Genomic DNA, 17,765 nt, shown 5'->3' on the forward strand with positions numbered 1-17,765 from the left:
GCCTTCCTAGGATACTGAATTACGAGTCTCACAAACTCAAAAGCCAAAACGTGGGTTGTGTTTAATCCTGACTACTTTGAGCTTTCAGGCCTTTCCAGGAGCTATTTGCTAGGGACAAATCTCACAGAATCATAGAACTGTAGCCCAACTCCCCTGCAATGCGGGAATTTTTTGCCCCATGTAGGACTTGGACTCATGGACCTGAGATTAAGAGTCTCATGACTCAGGTTAAAGTGTGGGGCGCCCACATGATTCTACATCTGCTCACCATCATGAGAAGAAGTGGGGGAGTCTATTTCAGGCTGCAGCATGGCAGGTGTATTAAGGAGAAGAGAAGTGTGTATTTATGGGAGATAACTGCATTCAGATTAATCTATTCTTTTATGTATAACATTTCTATGCCTTCCTCTTCCCAAAGAACAGTAGAGTGGCCTATGTGGTACAGAACCGGAGGTATTATTTTTCTCCCATCTGAGGATATGGTATGGAGCAGGCATAGGCAAACTTCGGCCCTCCAGATGTTTTGGCCTACAATTCCCATGATCCCTAGCTAACAGGACCAGTGGTCGACTTCCGGGTTGACGCGATCTGGAAATGGCGGATTCCCTCCGAGCTGCGGAGGGAATCGGCTCTACCGAGGACGGGTCTTTGCCGTGCCGGCGACGCGGGGACCCTTAAAAACCGCAGGCGCGAATGCCTGCAGACTGAAGACTCGGCGGGTGCCTTAAGCGCCCCCCCTGATCCACGAAGAGCCTTTTTAAAGGCTGCGGAGAGGATACGGGGGTGGTGTGGCACTGAGAGTCGATCGCTACCTCGGTGGAGCGAAGCCGTGAGCCATGACCAGAGAGCGCTGACTTCCTTCCTTGAAAATTTGGACTGAAAGAATCACCCGTGAGTAAGACGGATTGGGACTTTAAAAATTTACCCTGAATTGGAGACGACCGGGGTGTGTGCTAAAAGGAAGTCCGCACCCCCCCCCTTGCAGACGATCTACGCAACGACATAAGAGCTAAGCTGGAGAGCCTACCCTTGGTGGGGTGAGTTAAAAAGGACATTAACTTTCAAGATTTGGCTAAAGGAAATTTTGGGCTGGAGAGTGGAGTTTTGGAAACCTTCTTTTTGTTTTAAACAACCCCCCCTCCCGGGCTCGGGAAAGTCCTGCCTTTGTGCCTGTGTAAGAGCTGCGGAGTTTGACAGCTGTCAAAGCTGTCAAACGGGCGGTTTAAAGTGGAAAAATCGCTATCTAAGATCCCTCTGGACTAAGACGAGTTATAAGTGAGCCAAAATTGTTGGAAACAAAGTAATAATAATTTGTTAAAGGACTGTTGGAGAAAAGACTAATAAGTAACCAGATTCCCTCTAGGGGGAATTCTGTGTAACTACAATGGATACAATGGCTGTGGAAGGAAAGTTACTAGTGGAAATCGAAAGGATGTTTCAACTGGTGGGAACCTTACAAGAGCAGAGCTTGGCCATGAATAAACAACTTGTGACTATGACCTTGGGAACAGGCAACTCTGCTCTCTGTATTGAGGACCTGAATGAGAAAGAATCCACAGCTGAATGGGAAACAATATCTACAGAGGTGGAAGAGACTAAACAACAAGAAAAAGAAGAAGTAACCTTGGGAAGTAACAACCAAAAGCTGACATCTGTGGAACACAAGCAAGGAGATGCTGGGAACTTATCTACCACAAGTCTGCGAAAGACACAGAAGAAGAAGGAGGAGGTCCCGGGACAATATGGAATACAGGAACTTAAAATAAAGAAATATGACTGGGGCCTCAGTTTGGACTTTGATTCTGAAGATACAGGCTTTGTGGAAACTTTTCAGCAGTTACTTTCAAATCTCCTTGTGGGAAGAGAATACACTTTGATGGTGAAAGAACTCTTTCCAGACTCGACGACTGACATAAAGGATTACCAACAAGACAGGCGGAGAGGGACTGAAATAGACTTGAAAGCCTCGGACGTGAGGAACCCAAGCTGAGAATCTCGAATTTGGATTTCTATTGGGAAGGGACAAAAACCGGGGATGGGAGGGAGGGAAGAGGAGATTCTTAAAAACTCTTAAGACTTTTAGGCTTGGTTAATATGACTCTTAATTAAGACAAAATGAAAATCGATGGAAGAGAACTTAAGTCCAACTTAGGAAAATCAATTTTTATTATAAAAGAGGTAATAAGATGAATAAGATGGTTAAGAGGAGAAACACCAACTTGCTGATATAATCTTGGGAACTGGGATGCACGAGGGGGGGTGGGGGGAAGTCAGGGAACAAGGTTATGAAATGGGGATTTGCTGATTTTATACATGTTTTTGTTTTGTGTTTGTGTGTTTTGTTTTTATAAAAGCAGAAAACCAAATAAAATTTTTTTTAAAAAAAAAATAACAGGACCAGTGGTCAGGGATGATGGGAATTGTAGTCCAAAACATCTGGGGGGGGGGCCCCGAAGTTTGCCTATGCCTGGTATGGAGCATGTGAAGTACTAGGACTCTTATTGAACTGAGAATCAAACTAGATGTGGCACATGTTTCTCTATTACAAATTAGCCACCACAAGTGTGTATGTGTGAGCATGAGTCCACACATGTCCATGGAGAGATTCTCTCCCCCCCCCTTTCCCCTAACAACACAATTCAGCTGAGTTCCCTCCCGCTGAAGTCTTAATTGGATTGAGGAGGGAGGGGGGAAAAGCTACCTTCTCCGCTGAAGCTCCTATCCTGATTGGCTTTTTTACTTTTTATAATCGAGACATGCTAGTTGCACTCATGACATTAGCACTGCATCTAGTTTGGCTTCAAGATGCTTCCCTGACCAAAAAAAATGTGAGAATATGTCTTGTACTGAAGTAGCCATGCAGTCACTTCTCCACAACTCCAGAACTACGGGACAGTTTTCAATTGCGCTCGTTACATCAGTGCAAGGATTTACACTTGTGCCACAGAACTTTCTCCCTCCCCTCCCCCCCCCTGTACTTTGGATACATGTTCAGGTTTTCCCTCAAAGCTGCCACCATGCACTCAGATTTTTGCCACATCACCAGTGTGCCACTGTGGCATCTAGCTGTGAGGTGAGCAATCTGCTTTCAGGGGCAAAAACCTGTCAAGCTGGTCACAGCACCATGAACAACTCTGCTTCCTTCGTTGTACTTGTCTGCAAGGCAGATTAAAAAGCACTCTGGATTTCCCCAACATTAACACTCCCTTCATTGCTAAACACTCACCTGTGGGAAGTCCTTTCCCTCTCAGCCTCTCCCGGATGGCCTGGCTCCTGTCAGTCTGCACCTTTCTGTCCCCTGTGCAGGGAAGTTGATCCACCTGTTTAGAAAAAATAAGAAGCAATCAAGCAGATCTGAAAAATCCATACACATTATGTCAAACCATTTGCAGCATTTTATGCATTATATGCTTCCATGTTCCTTTCAGATCAGAACTCAGCCAGCTCTTCTAGGTGGTTGAATATTGTGCTGTTGTTGTTGTTTAGTCGTTTAGTCATGTCCGACTCTTTGTGACCCCATGGACCAGAGCACGCCAGGCACTCCTGTCTTCCACTGCCTCCCACAATTTGGTCAAACTCATGCTGGTAGCTTCAAGAACACTGTCCAACCATCTCGTCCTCTGTCGTCCCCTTCTCCTTGTGCCCTCCATCTTTCCCAACATCAGGGTCTTTTCCAGGGAGTCTTCTCTTCTCATGAGGTGGCCAAAGTATTGGAGCTTCAGCTTCAGGGTCTGTCCTTCCAGTGAGCACTCAGGGCTGATTTCCTTCAGAATGGAGAGGTTTGATCTTCTTGCAGTCCATGGGACTCTCAAGAGTCTCCTCCAGCACCATAATTCAAAAGCATCAATTCTTCGGCGATAAGCCTTCTTTATGGTCCAGCTCTCTATGGTGCTACATGAATGTAAAACTCATCAAAGACTCATTCTGCTTCTTATCCCTAACGTTCTATAGTACGAGGCAGTCATTAGACATTTTATTGCTATGGTTCTCTGTTTTGGCATATATTTTACAAAGTTTCTTTCTGAGTACTGGTCATTGACCTTAATCTAAAGAGATTTCTTGGTTCTAGGTTCAATTCCTGGCATCTCCAGGCAGGGTTGGGAAAGGCCTCCCTCGTCTGAAACCTGAGAAAGCCACTGCCAGTCCATGTTGACAGGTAAAGGTAAAGGGACCCCTGACCATTAGGTCCAGTTGTGGCAGACTCTGGGGCTGCGGCGCTCATCTTGCTTTATTGGCCGAGGGAGCCGGCGTACAGCTTCCGTGTCCTGTGGCCAGCATGACTAAGCCGCTTCTGGCGAACCAGCACAGCGCACGGAAATGCCGTTTACCTTCCCTATTTATCTACTTCCACTTTTGACGTGCTTTCGAACTGCTAGGTTGGCAGAAGCCGGGACCAAGCAATGGGAGCTCACCCCGTCGTGGGGATTCGAACCGCCGACCTACTGATCGGCAAGTCCTAGGCTCTGTGGTTTAACCCACAGCACCACCCGCGTCCCGTTGACAACACTGAGCTAAATGGACCAATGGCTTGACTCAGTGTAAGTTGGCTTCCCGTGTTCTTAATATCACAGGAGAAATCACCAGATTGCAATTGACCTTGCAGGCCTGAGGCAGCTGAACAAGCAGGGAAAGCTGGTAATCAGGGCAAAACACACAGCCCTTTGCGCCTTGTAATTATTTGGTCAACAGAAATCGAGACGTGCTGGTCAGGAGCCAAGGAGAGGGCTAACATTGCGGAAGCTGCATCTTGCGTTGACTCACAGCTTTTGTCAACATTCTGCATGACACACATCACACATCCCTAAATGTCTCCTTGCTACATGGTTTGAGCCCTGACTGCACTTGCGAGTCTGTCACTCCCGCATTTAAGCAAACAGAACAGTAAGCAGTGCAATTATTTGATCCTATCAGCAGCATGTCTCCAGCGTAATTTAAAAAGGCAAGATGCTGCAGGCCAAATTTTATCCTAGTTTATCTTTGGCGAGTTTTGCCAGCATAAATCTGAGGCATTGTTACACAGTAATAACAGGCCTATGAGACCTGATGAATGAATTGACTTACTGGACAGAATTTAGACATACAAAGGAGGATATAGGCTAATGTAGTTTGGCATCATTAATCTGTCAGGGATATCCATATCCTCAGCCTGCCAGGTTGTGCGTAGTCATGAGGTACTTATCAGGGTCAACTCGACTTTCTTCAGGGCTGGAACTAAGCTGAGTAGGTGTGCAGAAAAAGTACTGTATTTTTCGCTCTATACGATGCACCCGACCATAGGATGCACCTTGTTTTAGAGGGGGAGAACAAGAAAAAAAACCTCCCCCTCTCTGCTCAGCGCCCCTTCAGCGAAGCGGCAGGAAAAACAAAGCCCCTTCCATTTCTCCTCCCGCTTGGCTGAGGGGGCGCTGCGCAGCTCTCCCTCTCTGCTGAATCCAGGAGAGTCTTGCTCTCCCAGCTTCAGCAAAAGGAACCTGAAGCCTCCGGAGCGCAGCGGGAACTCGCACTGCGCTCCCAAGGCTTCAGGCGGCTATCCCTGAAGCCTGGACAGCGAGAGGGGTCGGTGCACACCGACCCCTCTGGCTCTCCAGGCTTCAGCGAAAGCAACGCGAAGCCTCCGGAGCGCAGAGGGAGCGCTCCCTCTGTGCTTCGGAGGCTTCACGTTGCTATCGCTGAAGCCAAGGAGCCTGCATTCACTCCATAGGACGCACACACATTTCCCCTTAATTTTTAGAGGGGAAAAAGTGCGTCCTATAGAGCGAAAAATATGGTAACTTAAAGGCCATCTCAATTTAAGGCAAAAGATCTTCCTCCTTAGGCACCCTGTTGCAGCTGTGACTTCAGCTGATTAAAATGAGCAGCTGAAAATTCGGAACGTGCTCATCTGAAGCAAACCTGGGAAGTTCCAAGGAAAGCAAACATGACCATTCTGGAGAAAGTCTAGAATATCTGTTGGCTCCCAGCCAGCTGAAAGGAAAAGTCTGAGGGAAGTACTTGAGGGGGAGTGAGAGAGAGGGGACCCCATGTGTGTGAAGGCGGGGGGCTCCCACTTCAGAGCTTCACCGTCAAACTCTTGGAGGATGCTAACCTATGCAGATGTGACATGAGATGAGGAGAAATTTGATGCTGTTCGCATTTAAAGGCAAACCTATCTGATCAGCACTTCCTGAAATGATATGAGAACCAAAACACAGCCATCTTTTGAAATTCCCCAAACTTCCCAGCCAACTAATGTGTACAAAAATGTATGTGCTGGGGTAGAGTGTGCATAACAATGCATATATTTGTGAAAATATCATTAAAAATCCTTTATATTAGGGGAAGTTGCTTTGAAAAAATGTATATATTAGGAATATAAACATATACATAGGGGGAGAAATTTGTACTTAAACTTTGATGAATTTTCATGTGGACCTTTTTTTAATAATGCAAACTGATGTGGAAATATGGAGAACTGAACATAAGACTTGGGGGGGGGGGAGCAGGGAAACCAAAGCTGACAGACTCACTGATCCCTAGACGTTACACAGGGGTGCTTTCCATCCCCATCATCTCCCCCTCAAGTGAGGGCCTGAGAGCAGAGAAAACCGTCTCCCTCAAGTATGGATCACAGTTTTTGCCAAGGGGACATAGAAGAAGGGTTGTATTTCTGTGTTTTTGTAACAGGAGGATTTGCACATTACATGGGGCACTGAAGATGGCACTGAAGCTTACAGTAACATGTTCCTCAGCAAGTAATGATGGCTGTGGAGCATGGGATCTATAGTCTTATGTCGTTAAACCAAGGAAGGAGGAAGAATTACAAATTCCATGATCCCATTCTAGACAATCCCAACCACATCTTAAAGGCAGGTCTTCAATACCTTTCCTGTGTCTAGCAAGTCTCCCCTACTTTGGGTTAGATTCTACCCCTTCAGTAAGTACTCCCGGAAAAAGGGAATGGTTTTCAAAGCAACGTGTGTGTATGTGTGTGTGTGCTCTCCCATCACTAGCTCCCTTGCAAATCTCTCACGAGCCCTCTGAGATCCTGCTCTGAAATCTGTGTTGAAAACTCTGTTGGATGTTTCTTTAAGGGAGGCTGGGAAGGTGACTTCACAGTAGCTCTGCCAACTTTCAACGGTTGCTCAACATGCTCGTAAACACTTACCCCAGACAAACTCCCCAGAACCAGTTTCACCAACTGTTTCACATATGAGAAAGAAGGGGCACAGCTGCTGTTCCGGATGTGAGCACTGCAAGCGTCCAGAACCGTCCGCACAGACACACGGGCATAAACAAGGTCTTCACACATGCTAAGCAGTATGCTGTTCAAGTGATCCCCAAGTTTAATGGGCTGGTGGTGAAAAGAAAAGAGCAGAAAAACTTGGTTAGCATCTGCCTCCTCCTCATTTTCATTCTCTCGTAATAGATCATGCCAATATCGGCCTTAGAGTGACCCGACTCTCAGTCCACACTTGACCGGCAGTGGCTCTCCCAAGGATAAAAGCACAATATAAATGGTTAAAGCACAAACAAAACAAAAGAACTGCAATCTTAAGCCCTGTAAGAATAATGGCACAAAAATATATGGAGGCAAGTCATGGAAATATGATGCAGATAAAATTGTTTATATTGCTAGGAAAACATTTTTTGTAAACCAGTAAAAAGCAGGAACTAGTAGTTCACACCTCTGTGGTTTAAATAAGTCCACAACTGTATGGTTTAAATAAGATGGGGTGATTACTCTTGATAAGCTATAAAATATGAAGTTGCCCTTCTATTTGTCCACATAGGCCGGTATTATCTATGCTGTCTGACAACAGCTCTCCAAGGTCTCAGATGGAACCTAACAGACCAGATCCAGGCATTTTTGGAAGAGACTGATTTTCTGGATCCATTTCAATTGTGGTTTGGGCCCAGTTTTGGAACAGAAACTGCTTTGGTCGCCCTGTATGACGATCTCTGTCAAGAGAGAGATAAGGGAAACATGTCCCTGTTAATTCTTCTCAACCTCTCAGTGGCTTTTGATACCATTGACCATGGTAACCTTCTGGAGCAACTGTCTGAACTAGGGGTGGGTGGCACCGCTTTGCGGTGGCTCCAGTCCTACTTGGGTGGTCGTTCCCAGAGGGTGTTGCTTGGGGAATGCTTTTCAGCCCCATGGAACCTTCAGTGTGGGGTTCCGCAGGGCTCAATCCTATCCCTACATGAAATCTCTGGTTGGCGTGATCTGGAGGTTTGGAGTACATTGTCAGCAGTATGCTGATGACACTCAGCTCTATTTCTCCTTTACATCTGCAGGTGAGGCAGTGGAAGTGCTGGTCTTGCCTCAGTAATGGACTGGATGAGAGCCAACAAACTGAAACTCAATCCTGATAAGACTGAGGCACTGTTAGTGGGTGGTTCCCTAGACCAGATGGGTGGGAGATTGCCTGCTCTTGATGGGGTTACACTTCCTCTGAAGGAACAGATTCGTAGCTTGGGGGTACTCCTGGATACTTTGCTGTCGCTTGAGGCTCAGGTGGCCTCAGTGGCCCAGAGTGCCTTCCATTAGCTTCGGCTGGTGGCCCAGCTAAACCCCTATCTGGACAGGGATAGCCTAACTACTGTTGTCTTTGCTCTGGTAACCTCAAGGTTAGATTACTGCAATGCGTTATACGTAGGGCTGCCTCTGAAGACGGTTCGGAAACTTCAGCTAGTGCAGAATTCAGTGGCCAGGTTGCTCACCGGAGAAGGACGGTTTAAACATCTTACACCGATCCTAGTATGACTGCACTGGCTACCAATTAGTTTCCAGGCCCAATTTAAAGTGCTGGTTTTGACCTATAAAGCCTTAAACGGCTCAGGACTGCAATATCTTGAGGACTGCCTCTTTCCATATGAACCTACCCAGACCCTGAGATCATCTTCTGAGGCCCTCCTTCGTGTGCCTCCTCCTCGAAAGGTCCTGAGGGTGGCAACATGAGAACGGGGACTTCTCTGCAGTGGCTCCCCATCTATAGAATGGTCTCCCCAGGGAAGTTCGCCTGGAACCTTCATTATACACCTTTAGGTGCCAGGTAAAAAAGTTCCTTTTGATTTGATTGACTTCCTATGTCCTTTTAAAATGTGGGGTGTGCGATGGGGGTTGATTGGGTTGTTGTTTTGATTCTGATTATGTAATTTGTGGTTTTATACTTTGATTTTATTCTGTGAACTGCCCTCCAGGTATAGGGAGGTATATAAATTCAATAAACAACAACAACAACTCCATCTAACAACTGTTACTCGACCCCTTTAACTGGAGATCCTAGGGACTCCGCACAAAACATGTGGTCTGCCACTGAGCTATGGCTCTTCCCTTGACCCAAACACTGTTGCTACATCTGTCCCGAAGAACAGCAACGGGCAGGTTCTCACAGACATGTTTTGCCACTGCCTGCCATTCAGCTGCAAGTCAATGGAACTGCCTCTGCAAAGTGCAGCATTCCAGCTGACTTCAGGTAATAGGAAGAGTTCCATTTGCAGTAACTGGTTCGTTTGCACATGGAAGATACCACTTGGCACTACAGATAACCAGAAATGTGTGCAGATGTGTGAACCTGGACCTAAGTACGTCTGGATCTACTTGGCCATAACACAGAAACATGATACGAAGAGAGTCAGAAGGAAGGAAGCAAACTGACTGGACAGCTGGAACCAGCCTAGTCTTGTAATTAGTGGACAACACCCAAACAGCTGGGAACTGCTTACATTTTTTCCTGTATTACTAGTTGATCATCTTGTATATTCTGTTGGAAACCCACACTCAAGGGTGTACACCCTCGGTTGATAGGATGACTTCCCAGCCACCAAAGCCTTTGAGTTTTGTATTTCACTTTCAGGCTTTCAAAGTGGGTGGTTATCTTCTGATGACATGCCCTGTCTAGCACTGCACACTATGACTATTATTTTACTCTGTTTGTTCATTGGCAGTAGCATAAGTAAGAAAAGTAATACTCTTCCCATTTGGCACCAGTTCCTCCCATCTGTGGTCATGACATGCTGGGATGGAGGAAAGGTTAGGCATTCTACCTTCCACTTCCTATTTCTCCCCAGCCGTTTGCTTCCTCCCAATACCACTTTGCAGCAAGAAAAGCAAACAGAAGTTGTCTGGTAACATATTATTACGCCCCCAATAACATCCCTTCACTACTCACCTGGCTTTGCGGGACATCATAGTCAGCTCCCCAATAAAGTGTCATTCCGAGAGAATAGATGTGAATCTGCAACACAAGAGACATATGTGGAATTAATGGTGTAGCAAAGGCTTCTAATTATGCTTGCGATGTGCAGGGAAAAAAGAGAAAGGAGGGAGTTAATACAAGATGGAGTCTTGCAAGACACTTGAGAAAAACCCCAAGATGTCTTATAACCACATGAGATGCATTTTATGTGAAACAGCTGCTGCAGAAAGTGATTTCTTATGAGAATTGGCAGTAATATATAAAACTCTTCAGTCTGAGCACAGAGAACTAACAACTCATTTCTTAGAGATGTTTTTCCTAAAACATGTCTGGCTCTTTTTTTTTTACAAGGCAGGAGTGGATTTCAAAATCTGCACATCCCTCAAATCGGCTACAAAGCCGAGTATTCCTGGCAACAATAGAGTTAATGCAGTTGTGGGTTTGTTTGTTTTTTAGTTTGAATTTAGCAAGTGACCAACAAGGCATTCTTTTGTCTGTCCAGCAGTCTGCCAGAAATTTATCACCGAGTACATCATTTCTTTGGTTTAGGAATGAAGTCATAACCCAGAGGCTCATGCAACCCTGTCATTGTATTTCAGGAGGTCATCATAAATGGGAATTTGCTTTGGCTTGTAGCACTTTTTGTGGAACATGCTCAGATTTCAGGAACAGGAGCTGAAAATAAAAACAGATTCCCACTCAGAAGCTCTCTTGATGAACTATGGCCGAAACAAAGCAAAATATTGAAAGCCAGAAGTAATTAGAAGACACAGTGTGCTTAGCAGCACAGTATTATGAGATGGACTTGCTTTCTAATTAAAATAATAATATGTGCTTTAAAAGATTATTTTTTCATGCTCTGTTATTGACCTGAATATTTTTTTTACTCCCAACTGAGGAAAAAATTAAGAGGCAAATAAACTGAAGACACAAAACTGATTTGCTTAGTTACTTGTCCTCAGATAATGACTCTGTTAACTTAAAATGAACAAATCATGGTTTGCTCATTATTAGCATGCCTCAGGCTTGCACACTCCCACCATCCTCCCTCTTAGGTAAAGGGAAAGGACCCCTGACCATGAGGTCCAGTCGTGGACGACTCTGGGGTTGCGGCGCTCATCTCGCCTTACTGGCTGAGGGAACTGACGTTTGTCTGCAGACAGTTTTTTCTAGGTCATGTGTCCAGCATGACTAAGCTGCTTCTAGCGAATCAGAGCAGCGCACAGAAACGCCGTTTACCTTCCCGCTGGAGTGGTACCTATTTATCTACTTGCACTCTGACATGCTTTCAAACTGCTAGGTTAACAGGAGCTGGAACAGAACAACGGGAGCTCACCCCGTCGCGGGGATTCGAACTGCTGACCTTCAGATTGGCAAGCCCATGGCTCTGTGGTTTAGACCACAGCGCCACCCGCACCCACCTTATACTGTACCTTCCTGGGTTGAGCAAACCCTAGTTTCTCAGTATGTCCGGTATGGTTCTTGCAAACTATGGTTTGGCTTCAAAACAAGAAGCAGAAATCCAATTCAAGCCGCAGTTTCCAATTCTAATTTGATGGCAAAACTATGGCTCGCATACACCATAGTTTATAAATAATGACCAACTGTGGTTTGCTCAAAGCAGGAAGTGGGAAAGGGAAGGAAAGGACAGGGCAGGCAAGCCTGAGGTACAGTTGTGATGTTCAAACCATGATTTGGCTACTATGCACCAGCTAAGTCAAAATCCTTTAAATCACTTGATTTTCTGGTCGTGGACTATATTTTGAAAAAACGAATGAACGGCGGTGGAGGAACGATGAGTGGCGTGCGAAAGGGCTCTGGAGAGGGGCTGCTTTAAATGGCGCCGCTCGAGGGGGGCACTCAGCCAACCGTGGCTCCTGTGTCTTGCGAGCGGCAGGGGCTGGCAGCGGCGGGACGATGAATGGCATGTGAAACGGCTCTGGAGAGGGGCTGGTAGCAACAAAGCCCAGCCCCCTTCCTCCTCTAGGCAGGGCAGGGAGAAGCCAGGAGGAGGGAGGGAGGGAGGAGGCGCTGCTGCCACCCTGTGAGGGAGAGGGAAAGAACATGCGCACTGGCAATCCACACAGCGAATCCTGGACCATCCGTGGGCCAGATTTAGAAGGCAATTGGGCCTGATCCGGCCCGTGGACCTTAGTTTGCTGACCCATGTTCTAATCTACCCACTATGCACCTGTTTAGTGTATACTTTCATATCCCATCCTTCCTCCAGTCTGGAGCAAAGGGTGGCTATCAGTGAATAAATAAAAGCAACATACTACCCACGAAACACCATTAAAAGGAAACACTACAGAAGGGAGAACTGATCGCAGTACCTTTTCGACATCAGAAAGAGACGACAGCGATTGATTCTGGAGGACTTCTGGTGCCGTGAATGCTCGCAGGTCTTGGCTGGAAACATTTTCATCTGTGAAGGATACACTGCCGGATGGAAGAAGCAGGAGAGACCATGGGGAAATGATGAATCCCAGAGCAGTGGGATCAGCTGTAGGTGGAAGGAGGGAACCAGTGTCAATTAAGATAGCAGACATGTATTAAAAAAGGACTTTTCATGCATGCATTTAATTACCCTTCTTGTCCCAAGGCACCTCTGGTGCACAGACCTAATTAGTGCCTCTAATTAGCCTCCTTATTTGGCTTGCAAGGTCGTTTTGGCTAAGCCACACCCATCAGCCCTGTCCCTGATGCCGGGGCAGGTAAGATGCAGCTGGGCTCAAAGGGGGTTTGCAGGCACTCAAATATCAGCTGCAAAGCCCCAGTGAACAACATTTTGAAAGCAACAATGACCAGCTGATTGCCAGGGTTTGCAAAGCACTGTGAAGTGGGCCTCAGTATGCACTGCCAATCAGCTGATCATTGGGGCGTGCAAAGTGCTGCTGTGCTCCACCTTGCTTGCAACTCCCTTTGGAGAACTTCCAGTGCTGTGAGTGCTCCCAGGTTTTGGTTGGCCACAAGCATCCACTTGACCACTGTGGAAAAAGGATGCTGGAGTAGACAGGCCACTGTCCTGATCTAACAGGACTCATCTTAAGTTATTAGGCTGAGCCTTTACCTGCATGGCAGGTAAATAGCACAGGCAAAAACAGGTCAGCTGATGTCATTGCGATGTCAGGTGACTGACAGCTGCACACCCTTGCACACTTATCAAATGGCTATGGTTCGGGCTCAACAGCTACTCATCCTTGTCCTACAGTTTTAACATCTTTCCTTCTGCTCCTGGTTTTTGCTGTTCTCCAGTTACACAAAGGAGTTTGCTACCTTATTCAGATTCGGTAGCCCCCAAACAGGATTTCTTTTTATCTGCATTATTTGAGTGACTTTGCTAGCAGTCCACACCCCTCCTTCCCCAACCCTATGAAGGCAGGAAATATTTTCATACGCTGTATTTTGTACAGTGGGACCCAACGCCACCTTGAATAGATGAACTAATGTTTCTTTCCCTGTCATTTTGTGTGCGCAATTACTCAGAAAACATCAAAGCCAGAGCGGAACGCTCCAAATTGGAATACCTTTCCTCCCTCAGGTTTCCTTTTTCGGCTTGAAAAACTAATCCGTCAACTAAAAATTACTGCAACGGTGCCTGTCCGGACTAATTCTTAAAGGCAAAACTTAGAACCTAATTGGTGTGCTGGTGGGAATCTGTGTGGCGAAGGCAAAGTGCTACCCCTCTTCACAAGAACTTCCATTCATGCTCCCTGAATAATGTTGCCATGAAGAAAAGCAAACTATGAGATGATTCAGCCTACACTTGACCTTTTAAGAGAGGAAACCTTCTACCCCCAGAAATGGCAACCCTTGTAACAATAAACTTCTCTGTAGAGAACTTGACCAAACTGTCAGCCACGCCAGTATGCGGTGTTTTTTAGTTATTGCGGAGGTTACTTCCTGTCTTAAAGGACCCAACACCTCTGGGGGTGTGGAAATTGTCTTGTCCACTCTTGGGAGTGAGTGGGACATTTTTACACCATCTTCACCCACTTTTAGAAACTGCGAGTAATCACCATTATATAAGATGACAGGAGAAGAGGACATGTATAAACCCAAGTGGTAGATTGCACACAGAGTGGTCAATCATAGTTCCCCAAAACTTGTAACTCAGAAGAGGTTCGTTGCATGCAGTAGGAAAATATATATATTAAGGAGTATCATTCTTCCATCAGAAATAACTGATACTGAGAAGGGCTAAGCTCAGTGACAAGAGCACATGAGCATATAACCGCCCCAGTAGTAGCATCATCCCAAGCACAACTTATCATAAATGCACAATAAGAGAAGATGTCTAGAGGGGCCCCATTGTTGATCTGGAATAGGCAGGGTGGGCAGTTGTAGAGCAACATGACAACTGGCTATAGATGCTACAGGGACGGGGTTTCATATGCCATACTTGGTGCAGTGGGATCCAACATCACCTTTAACAGATGAACTAATGTTTTTTTCCCTGTACAGTCATACCTTGGAAGTCGAACGGAATCCGTTCCGGAATTCCGTTCGACTTCCAAAACGTTTGAAAACCAAACCGCGGCTTCTGATTGGCTGCAGGAAGCTCCTGCAGCCAATCAGAAGCCGTGGAAGCCCCGTTAGACATTCGGGTTCCAAAAGAACAAACCAGAACAATCACTTCCGGGTTTGCAGCGTTCGGGAGCCAAAACATCCTGAGTTCCAGAGAGTTCAGGATCTAAGGCAGGACAGTATTTTGAGTGTGCAATTAATTTCCCAAAACATACTATAGGACTGCGATGATAGGGTGAAGGTCTTTACAACTAGGGTTTCAATGGAGATTTTTTTTTACTACAACTCCATGACCATTTGCAACACTGGCTGGGGCTGGTGAGGGTTGCTGCCCCAAAACATTTGAAGTGCACGAGGCCACAGAAAGCTGGCCCAGAAGAAAAGGTACACAAGGCCAATGCTTGCAAAAAAATATTGGAAGGCAATAACTTGAAGATCAAACTAGAGCTACAGAATAGACTTTAATCTGAATCCAACCACGGCAAAAAGAAAATAAGAAGATGGGTTTTTCTTCTTCTTCTGGGGTAGCCTGCTAAATTTGCCAAACTGAATTCAGCCAAACACACAGACAAATGCAACTGCTTGCCAAACTTCTTGAGAAGCAAGCACAAATGGAACATAACTGCGAAAATGTGAGTGGGGAGGTAGAAAATCAAGTATGAAAACTAACTCCTTCTCCCTTGTTCACTCACAGGCTCCAAGAGAGAATGCATGGATAGTCACAAAAAAGACAGTTCCAACATTCAGAAAACAAGAAGAAGAAGAAGAAGAAGAAGAAGAAGAAGAAGAAGAAGAGGAGGAGGAGGAGTTGGATTTGATACCCCGCCTTCAGGAGTCTCAAAGCGGCTAACAATCTCCTTTCCCTTCCTCCCCCACAACAAACACTCTGTGAGGTGAGTGGGGCTGAGAGACATCAGAGAAGTGTGACTGGCCCAAGGTCACCCAGCAGCTGCATGTGGAGGAGCGGAGACGCGAACCCGGTTCCCCAGGTTACAAGACTACCGCTCTTAACCACTACACCACACTAGCTCCCAGTGGTACAGGCCTCCCTGAAAGCAGAAAATGAACTTCACTAGGGAGAAGACTAGGCTAGAACCATTAGACACAGCATGCTACTTTTTCACATACAGGAAGATTTTGGTGTGTGGCATCAATCAAATGTGTCATGTGCTCATCAACTTATGTAGACAGATGCACCACATTCTGCTTCAGGTATGGGGAAGCACTGAAACATGTAATTCTCAACCACTTTCTTGATAGACGCTAAGATTATTGATCTATGGAAACAGCCCTGTCTCTTTCTATGCAACCCTTCTTTGGCTTCTTATCTCTCTCACGCCCCTTCTGGGCACACCTGACGATAATACTCCAGAACACATGGACCAAACTGCAGTTCTCTCGCTGTGGTTCTAAATGTGCCCTGCTCTGACTGGGACCAGCCCTCCACCAGCCCCTGCAAAATGAATCAGGAAGTGGCTGTAGGTAAAACGGTCAACAAACCTTTCTTGGCTACTGACCTGCCTGGCTTTGTGCTAGGGATTTTATGAACACAGAAAGCTGCTTTTTACAAATTCAGACCCCTGGAGCATGTTATTGGCTGGCAGTGGCTCTCCAGCATTTCCGGTAAGATTTCCCCCCAGCACTACCGGGAGATGCCAGGATTTGGACCAGGAACCCTTTGCATCAAAGCTCTATCCATGGAGCTACAACCCTCTCCTGTACCAAACCCGGCTGTGAATTCTCTACGAACAATTAATTTAGTACCCCTGCAGCTACACATTCCACCTTTGGAGCCCATCCTCTGCAGCCTAGATATTGTTGCGTGATTTCTCACTTCCTCAGGGAAAGGGATAAATTCCAGGGTCAGCAAGCACAGAGGGAAAGTAAGTGTGAACAAGCCCTTAGATTTATTCCTTTATTTATTTGTGCATGGTGTTGTTGGGTGTCTGACCCCTACATCTGGGGGTTTTTTTAACCCGTCCTGAGCAGTCAAAGAGAGGCTCTGAACCCTCAAGGGACCTTCAACTAACCCTCTGCTCTCCCTCTGCCTTTCTGCCCAATTTAAAAATGCAAAGTAATGTTTTCTTCGCCTGCCCCTTCCTAAGCGGTCCCATGTGTCATCTGTTACAGGGGATGGACCTCTCTTTGAAAGGCTGTTCAGGCCTAAGGTAAAGGTAAAGGGACCCCTGACCATTAGGTCCAGTCGTGGACAACTCTGGGGCTGCGTGCTCATCTCGCTCTATAGGCCGAGGGAGCTGGCGTTTGTCCGCAGACAGCTTCCGGGTGATGCGGCTAGCATGACCAAGCCGCTTCTGGCGAACCAGAGCAGCGCACGGAAACACTGTTCAGTCCTAGTCTAGTTTAAAGTCAAAGAACTGTAGGAGCAAGTGAGCAGGGCGTTGGAGGTTACCCACCAACAGTTATCAGCCAAACAGCAGACCTGGTCACAGACCTCCTCATTAAGGCGAGACGTGTTGTATATTCCTATTTAAATCACAGCAATTATTTCTAAATGACCATCTCTAGTCACAGAACTTCAGGTATGCAATGTTTAGGCAAATATGTGCCCTCTTTCCAGATGACACATTTCCTCTTTTCGGCGACCCGTTAAGTCACCATCCTATTCTTCTCCTTAGTTCATGGTGGGGGTGGCTCTCTTTTAAAGCCCTGAAGAGAGATCTCCGGATATTAGGAGACCATGTCCCAACAATCGGCTCCCATCAGCCAAGTAAGCATTCCTAACAAAGGAATAGCTGGCAGGCAGCCATGTCAATGGCCTATGTTCCTGGGTCCTCCTCTCGCATGCCTGCCTGGTCTTCTTTCGCCTCCTACACTGCCTGGCCTCTCGCCCTGGACTGAGCCTTGCCCCAGATCTCGTCTAGGCAAAACCACCCACTGCTCTGTCCCTTGTCGAAGACTGAAGACAGGGCTGTGCACTCCTTAACTCAGCTAAATGTCAATTAAACAAAGGAAGTTGCTTTATAATATGCCCTGAGAGCCTCCTGTTGTTCCCCTTCTAAATACCTTGTACCGTTGCATCCTCCGCAGCGACAAGGG

The 17,765-nt window shown here is 46.4% G+C and overlaps 1 protein-coding gene across 6 annotated transcripts in view; it reads right to left on the bottom strand.

Annotated features, from left to right (window-relative positions):
* Positions 1-17,765, bottom strand: part of PTPN13 (protein tyrosine phosphatase non-receptor type 13) — a 161,048-nt gene that overhangs the window by 83,233 nt on the left and 60,050 nt on the right. For all 6 annotated transcript variants that reach the window (XM_081206882.1, XM_081206883.1, XM_081206881.1 and 3 more), the window contains 4 exons: positions 12,515-12,684; positions 10,155-10,220; positions 7,145-7,330; positions 3,227-3,320 (listed from right to left, as the gene is read on the bottom strand). In XM_081206882.1, coding sequence (XP_081063008.1) covers positions 3,227-3,320; positions 7,145-7,330; positions 10,155-10,220; positions 12,515-12,684 — 516 coding nt within the window. The remainder of the gene's footprint in view (positions 1-3,226; positions 3,321-7,144; positions 7,331-10,154; positions 10,221-12,514; positions 12,685-17,765) is intronic.

The sequence above is a fragment of the Podarcis bocagei genome (assembly GCF_964188305.1).
Source record: "Podarcis bocagei genome assembly, chromosome: 9".
NCBI classification, from domain to species: Eukaryota; Metazoa; Chordata; class Lepidosauria; order Squamata; family Lacertidae; genus Podarcis; species Podarcis bocagei.